Below are 7,461 nucleotides of genomic sequence, written 5' to 3'. Positions count from 1 at the left end.
TTTGAGAATTGCTTTGTGCCACAAGAAAATGTTCTTGCCGAAGAAGGCAAAGGTATTCTCTTCTGACTGTTGTGAAGCTTATTCTAAACTTGGTTCCTGTCCTGAGATATTTTTTGCTATTTATAGCTGGTTGTCTGTGCTACTCCACACATGGGAAACTGTGATAGTTCTATCTTACTATCGTCAAGAACAAGTTAATAAACTCCCTGTAAAAGGAGAAGCTTCCAGAACAAGCTTTCAAACTCCCTATAAAAGTAGCAGTTTCTTAACTAGATGCCCACCTTGAATTTTCCCAATGCCTTCTCTTGTTGCAGGTGTTTATGTCATGATATCAGGGCTTGATCTGGAAAGGCTTGTATTAACTGCAGGACCTGTTGGCCTTATGCAGGCATCCCTTGATGTTGTTCGTCCGTATATTCGTCAGAGGGAGCAATTTGGTCGTCCAGTTGGTGAATTTCAGTTCATACAGGTAAAGTCATGCAGTTCTTATATATGTCCTGTTTCTTGATGCAACATTTTATCAGTATAGACATGGCCCTAACCGTAATGGGTACGCTTCTAATGCAAGGGAAAATGTCAGATATGTACACCTCGTTGCAGTCGTCAAGGTAGGAATACCTGCTCAAGACTTTTTCTTACATGCTTAAACAGTTTCTTACTGCGATTTCATTTGTCATTCAGATCATTTGTATACTCGGTTGCTATGGATTGCGATAATGGCAAAATTGACCGCAAGGTACCTTTATTTTGTTTGAATAAAACAAAAAAGTTACCTTTATAAGTTTATGAAAAATTGCTACTGTTACTGTTGAGTTATGTTTTTTTTGCATCACCTTTGAAAACTCTGTCCAAGACAAAATTAAACAAGTAAATATCTGTACAATTCTTTGAAAACTCTCATCATCTTCATCTCATGCAAATCTTTTTTTATCAGGATTGTGCAGGAGCAATTCTCTACGCTGCTGAAAGGGCAACCCAAGTTGCACTTCAGGTAAAAGCTTCTGTCATTTTCTCAGGAATCATATGCAATCGAACATCATGCATCTATTTTGTTTTCCTTAGAAATAAGTTGACTTTGCAAATTTGCATTTGTATTATCACAGAACACTCTGTCCTCTGACAAATAGCGCTGGTCATCTCTGTCAGCTACTCACAAGGCGCTCCAGTATTCTAGTGAACACTATTCTAAGAGCGAATATGTAGCATAAAAACAGCACTAACTTTAGCAAACACGTAGCCTAAAAGCAACTCACAAATATTGCGCTGCAACGGTTCCCTGCAGAAGCACCAAAAACCCCAAGCACCCAAACAAACCCTCTACGCACTATCAATAACAACTGCAGTCCAGATCACTAATGCACTACACCACAGCTACAACAATTCCAACGAAAACTCAAATTAATTAGGCAAATTTGTTTTACAAAGAGCATACCAGGATGTCCCAGCTGAGCTCAGCTGGCCGCCTGGCTGCAACGCTCCTCCTACTTGCTGCAGTAGCTACAGTAGCAGCTGTCTCAGTTTCTCCATCTCAGACAGGAGTTCCAGCATGCCAGAACGACATCAACGCGCTGTGGAGCAACTGCCACCAGTACGTCCAGAAAGACAGGGCAAAGGTACCACCGTCACCGGATTGCTGCGCCGCCGTGAAGGCACTTGCAGGAGAGGATGTGCCCTGCGGCTGCGGCTACCTGGGCTCCCCCGCCGCCAGGGAGAAAATAAGCCTGGAGAAGGTGTTCTAAGTCACCAACAAGTGCGGTGTCACCATCACAGGGAGCTGTGGAGGTGAGTAGTTTCGATTGGTGACTGGAACTGATGCTGACATGCTGGTCCATGTTAGTTGCCCACCTCGAACGGGGCCCACACAACAGTGTCAGTATGCTGTTCTTACATGCAGCAACGATCATGATCAGATAATCTCAGATCAATCAGACGAGAAGAGGAAACATACTAGAATAGTACAACTTGCTATTCGGATAGCAAAAGAAAACTTCTATTCAACAGCTGATGTAAAGGGCATGAATTGTCCCACTTGAAAAAAAAAACATCGCTAGGTCATCCATGCATCAGGGAATTACGTGATATGTAGGTTTACTATTATCATAAATCTCATTCTGAGATGATTGCTTGTATATGAAAAGTTAAACAACTGAACTTTTGTACTTTACTTTTTATTACAGGGTCAAAGCAGGTCTGAGACAGAACTGGCTGAACGGAGAAGTTGGCTAACATAGGCAAGGCGGCTAATACTTGTCAAACTAATAAAAAAAGTTAGTCAACTTTAAGTTCGATGATGTTGGAGGACAAGGACAGCATAGATGTTTGCCTATGGAAAACCCTGATTAATTGCATAATCTTGATCTTTATTAAAGCCAAGTGAAGACAATGGCTCATGGGTGTAACGTCATCTCATTTTGTTCACAATCTGATTTCCATTCGATGGACACAAATGCAAATGGAAAAGCACTAAAAAGAATAAAAAATCTAAAAAGTGCAATACCGCTGCAAAGAAACCCAGATTTTAGAACCTTGCATACTTACGATGTGGTATTTGTTTGTCAATCAAGCAATGCATGACGCACAGAATACTTTTTTCCCTCAGAATCAGAACTTCCTTCTCATACTTGGTGAAAAAGCAAAATTTCCTTGAGCAACATGTTGACTCAGTGCTAATATGGTTTAATTTCTATTCAATGAATATTGCCAGGTTACCACTTGATTGCTACACACACAAGATTATTGCTATTGCATTTCTTCTTTTAGGAACATGTCCAACCATGTGGAACATGATCGGAAAAATAGAACAAGTTTGGTAAAGTAGACAAGTGCAGTTCTTTGCCATAGTTCTACATCACTGAAACATCTCTACAAGGAGTTGACCAAACTTGCCTAGAAGGAATATTCAAATTTGAAATTGCCTTGGTTATCCAATATCCATAGAGCTAAAAAGAAATATGTACAAATCTTTCAACATGGCCAAATTCTCTTTCTTAACTTTCCTGGCTCGATTCTCTTTCTTAACTTTCATACAAACAAGGCTAGATATGCAACATTCCTAGAAAAAATAACTTGCTGTTATTTTCTGTAAATTTATTAACTAATATACACATAGTAGGAGACTCTCCTACTGTTTTCCTCTCAGAAACATCTGTACAAGCATCAATTTTTTTTCACAATTAGATTCCTTCCTAGATATTTTCTCACTCCATTAAAAATCAAATTTTCAGTAGAAACGAGTGGGCTCAATTCTAGATGTACGATTTCTACTTAACGCATGTCGCATGTACAGAGAGTATATTATATTTATCATGTTACTACTTGATTGCTGATTTGAAAGACTGGAATATCACCAAAGAACTAGCCATGAATAGGGGTGCGTGGAAGTTAGCTATCCAAGTGCCAGAGCCATGACTAGACTTGCAAGATCTTATGGGTTTCATCTCTAGCCTACCCCAACTTGTTTGGGACTGAAAGGCTTTGTTGTTGTTGTTGTTGTTGTACTACTTGATTGCTGATTTGCCTTGTACCTTAACTTAGAGAAATGATGTTCCACCGTAATTGCTACAATCACAAAGCTTATTTTTTAAAAACAAATTTCCAACAATGTAAATACCATGGGACATCTCAACCATGACTGGAACATGTTTGCAAAAGTAGAACAAATCTAGAAAAATAGACAAGTGCACTTCTTTACCAAGATTCCTAATAAATAAGACACACATCTCTGCAGTACTTATAGCGCAATTTTTAAGTATTTATCTAATCTTGACTAGAAAATATACTTTGAATAATGGAAACCAATAACATGTACAGACAAATCAGAACAAACTATATTGGCAAATGCAAAGCAATCAGCAATCTTGCCTATAACTATACATACATGCAGGATTCTGCTAAGACTCAGTATTATTGGAGTTTCATGCCGCTGTGATTTCTGGTTGAACTAGTTGCAAAGCACATTTGATGAAACAAGAAATGAACAGAAATTTTCATTAACGATTTTACAGGTACACTAATGTTTTGTTTCAATGTCTCGTGAATTATGATTCAACACCCCCAACCAATTTTCTGAGACAAATCAATGGCTTCATATGTACAGCCTACGCATACCTCACAAGAGCAATGGCGAACAATGGAAATAATTCTACTCTAATTACACATTGCAGCAAAGAACTACTAACCCATATCCAGATGTCCTCTTTCCAGCATCACTGGGAGGCCCTAGACTGGAAAAGCTCCAGCCTTGCCTTGGCATCTGGCAGCAGTGCCTCGACACGCGCGTCCTGAACCATGTGGACCTGCTTTGATGCCCAGAGCAGCACAGCGAGCACACCAGCCTGAGCAAGCTCCTCGCTCTCCGGCACGTACAATGCAATGTAACAGAGTAGTATCAGTGCCTCAATCTGCACCTCATCGCCGAGGTAGACAAGCTGGACAAGGTGACACGCACCACCGTCATCGACAATAGCTTGGCAGTGGTTCACATGTAGGTGGTTCTCAGTGCATGCGAACTTGGTGAGCGCAACCACCGCTTCCTTGATAACTGGTAGCTCACGCTCGTCGAGAAGCTGCACAAGAGGGGCGATGATCCTGGTCTCACTTGCTGTGAAGGTGCGCGCAAGGCAACCAAGGGCGGTGATGCATGGGAGGAGCAAATCGTCGTAGTCGCCCTTGCAGACGACACGGAGCAGCTGATCAACGACAGCCTTAGCTGCTGGGGAGCTGGGTTTGAATGCCGATTGTCGCAGCACGAGGCTGTGTTCAGCGACACGGGCAATCTCCATGATCGCCATTGCCGAGAACAACTGAATGCCAGTGCCCATATCACCATCGCCCTTCTCAAGGAGCACAGCAAAGCATAGAAGCGCACGTGACTCTGTAATGCTCTTGCAGACGCCCAAATGGTTGCGGGCGAGCTTCCACAGAGCCTTCGCCGCCATAGCCTTCAAGTGTGCCTTGGTCTCAGGGTCCTCCACCTCGCGAGCACCACGGCCACTGGAGCCACTGGTGCCCAGCTGTGGCCTGAACGGTGGAACCAATGAGCCATTCGTACTTGTCTTGGCAGCCATAGCAGAATGCACCACTGACTGCATTTGGTTCTTTTTCGTGTCTTGCTCACCTGCGGAGCCGTTGGACATCCTTGGCGAGTCGTCGACGCCACCAGAAATGTCACGGTCACCGCCGTGGCGCATGCTGAGTGTCTTGGCCAGCACCACAGAGTGCAGCGACTTCATGGGAGGCTGCGCAGTGGCGCTGTTCTTGGAGCTGCTTGAGCCGACGGAGTACCTGCTGTGCTCCTGGATGGTCCCTGAGGCGAGGTGGCCGACAAGGTACCGGACCGTGTTGTTCTGCGCAAAGAGGTCCTGGCAAGTTGAACTCCGGTCGGCCAGGGTCGCGATGGCATCCGCGACCGCGGCCTGCACGCGCATGGGGGGCTCCTTGAGCGCGGCGGTAAAGGAGGAGCACACCCCGGCATGGACGAGCTTGTCGACGCTCTCCGCATCGCATCCCAGGAGGCCCAGAGCGCGCGCCGCGGCCTCCTGGCCCTCGTCGGTGCCGTCCTTGAGCAGCTTGAGCAGCGGTGGCACGCCGTCCTCCTCGATGATGAGCTTGGCAAAGTGTTGGTTGTCGCGGGCCAGCGAGGCGAGGTTGGCCGCTGAGTCTGCGCGGGCAGCGGGGGAGCCCGTGTGCAGTCGCGCGACGTGGTCCCAGATGAAGAAGAGGATGGGCTCGTTCTGCGCGATGTTGGGGAGGCCGAGGAGCGCGTCGTCGTCGCCGTCCCCCTCCCCGCCGCCGTCATGGTGGTGGGGCGAGGAGATGCGAAGCAGCCAGGCGACGTCCTCAAGGGCCGTGTCGAGCGCGACGACGGCGCGCGGGAACCCGGCCGCGGGGCTGAGCGTGAAGAGGTTCCGGAGCCGCGGGTGCCCGCGCGCGCACCTGGCCGCGAGCGCCGACGCCCTGGCGAGCGCCTGCGTCGCTCCGGTCATGATACGCGCGGCGGGGCGGTCATAGAGGTCCGGGGCACGCGCCGCCTGCCGCAGCAGCGCGGCCAGCTTGTCGGCGCGGGCCTTGAGGTCGGCGCACTCGGCGCGGAAGGAGCGCGCGGCGGCGCACTGCTTGGCGACTTCGTCGGCCAGCTGGATCGGCCGCGCCAGCATCGTCTTCACCCCCTCCCCCATCGCCCCTTCTCAACGCCTCCTTCTCTCCTCAAGAACCGATTTTTTTTTTTACAGGAACCGCCGCCTCCGCTTGGCTCCTCGCGTATTGGGGGTCGAATCGCCGGGAAACGCGCGCGGATTGTACGATCCGCGGGAGAGCAGGATGAATCGGGGGATTTGTCGTGGGGTTTTGGTGGTGGGTGTGCCCAGTTCTTGGTGGTGGTGCGTGTGGAGGAGACGGCGAGTGGGGAGGGAGGCTGCTGCGGCTGGAATGTTGGGCTGGGGCAGCTTGGTGGGTCGTCGGTCCCGTGCTCTTTCTCCCTGGTTTCTCTCGAGATTCCCGGAAGTAAGGCCCTCATTGGGAGGGCTCCACTCCCAAATCCACCCGGATCTGACAGAGCCCTTCCAAACAACTCTACATTTTAGTGGAGCTCCGGAGCAATAAAAATAGGTACTCCGCACCGTCCACATACAACACAATTCACAAAATTCGGAGATAATTACATGTCACTACCACTGGTTTCACCTCTCGCCGAACAGCATAATTGCTTCCTTGCCACTTAAAAAAAAATGATAATTGCTATTAAAAATGATATATAAATAGTTCTGAATCTATACAGATTAGATAAAATGACAAATAAGCTATTATCATTTCCTCGTAGCGATAAAAAGTGAATACCCCTCACCCAACCCGTTCACTCCCCTTCGCTGCTCTCTCATTCTTCCGTCTACCCTCACCTATCCCACATAATTTCAGGTTGTCAGATCTCGTACCCGTCACCACCATCTAGATCCACAAGGAAACAAGCATATCCCCTCCCCTGCCCCGCGACCCGATGCCCTACGCCTGCTGCTCGTCGCCCCCGTTGACTCCATCGACCATGGAGGAGGCCGCAAACCTTTGCATAACGTCTTGATAAATGATCTCCCTAATTGACTGGTTTAATGCTTCCATTTCTATTGGGACCGACCTCTTCCTCTTCTTATACATCCTGACGTGTTCGGAGAAGCCTAACTTCTAGCCCTAAGAACTGGACACGCCTCGACCGTGACCTGGGTGTTCAGGGTTTCCCAGCGCAGTAGAGAGCACGTCATGTTCCCTGACCCCGGTGAATGAACCTTCGGAGGAATGGGTTGCTATTTCTTTCACCTTTTGAGCGACTGTCTCAGTTTCGCTAGATTTGAAGGTAATTTCTCCACTATCTGACAGCGTACCCCTCGCACGCAAATACGATTGCGATCATCTCGAAAAATGCAAACAAGGATTCTCGCGGCTTTCATTGGCTAACTTTGCATCCTTCGCCTG

General features: G+C 47.5%; 2 protein-coding genes across 6 annotated transcripts; one reads left to right on the top strand and one right to left on the bottom strand.

The window, feature by feature from the left end:
* Positions 1-295: 295 nt before the first annotated feature.
* LOC133907132 (isovaleryl-CoA dehydrogenase, mitochondrial-like) lies at positions 296-2,390 on the top strand. 4 transcript variants are annotated; one of them, XM_062349171.1, is made up of 6 exons: positions 296-469; positions 581-608; positions 682-736; positions 935-991; positions 1,537-1,782; positions 2,178-2,390. In XM_062349171.1, the coding sequence occupies exons 1-6, from the start codon at positions 296-298 to the stop codon at positions 2,224-2,226; spliced, it is 609 nt and encodes a 202-aa protein (XP_062205155.1). In that variant the 3' UTR covers positions 2,227-2,390. The 4 variants fall into 4 exon arrangements, with proteins under 4 accessions (XP_062205155.1, XP_062205154.1, XP_062205157.1 ...); XM_062349170.1 differs by having other exon boundaries at positions 569-608; XM_062349173.1 differs by lacking the exon at positions 1,537-1,782 and having other exon boundaries at positions 569-608.
* LOC133907131 (uncharacterized) lies at positions 1,689-6,554 on the bottom strand. Of its 2 annotated transcripts, none has more exons than XM_062349168.1 (2): positions 4,179-6,554; positions 1,689-1,823 (listed from the first exon to the last, which is right to left on the bottom strand). In XM_062349168.1, the coding sequence occupies exon 1, from the start codon at positions 6,174-6,176 to the stop codon at positions 4,206-4,208; it is 1,971 nt and encodes a 656-aa protein (XP_062205152.1). In that variant the 5' UTR covers positions 6,177-6,554; the 3' UTR covers positions 1,689-1,823; positions 4,179-4,205. The 2 variants fall into 2 exon arrangements, with proteins under 2 accessions (XP_062205152.1, XP_062205153.1); XM_062349169.1 differs by having other exon boundaries at positions 1,740-1,878.
* Between the last annotated feature and the right edge of the window lie 907 nt (positions 6,555-7,461).

Source organism: Phragmites australis, chromosome 24 (genome assembly GCF_958298935.1).
Source record: "Phragmites australis chromosome 24, lpPhrAust1.1, whole genome shotgun sequence".
Classification (NCBI taxonomy): Eukaryota; Viridiplantae; Streptophyta; class Magnoliopsida; order Poales; family Poaceae; genus Phragmites; species Phragmites australis.
This window is presented reverse-complemented; position numbering and strand designations above follow the sequence as displayed.

Bases quoted from the DNA above. Each gene is read 5' to 3' on its own strand.
- LOC133907132 (XM_062349170.1), top strand. From the start codon at position 296: ATGCCTTCTCTTGTTGCAGGTGTTTATGTCATGATATCAGGGCTTGAT. The intron at 470-568 runs GTAAAGTCATGC...TTCTAATGCAAG, and splicing joins GTGAATTTCAGTTCATACAG to GGAAAATGTCAGATATGTAC. The intron at 609-681 runs GTAGGAATACCT...TTTGTCATTCAG, and splicing joins ACCTCGTTGCAGTCGTCAAG to ATCATTTGTATACTCGGTTG.
- LOC133907131 (XM_062349168.1), bottom strand. From the start codon at position 6,176: ATGGGGGAGGGGGTGAAGACGATGCTGGCGCGGCCGATCCAGCTGGCC.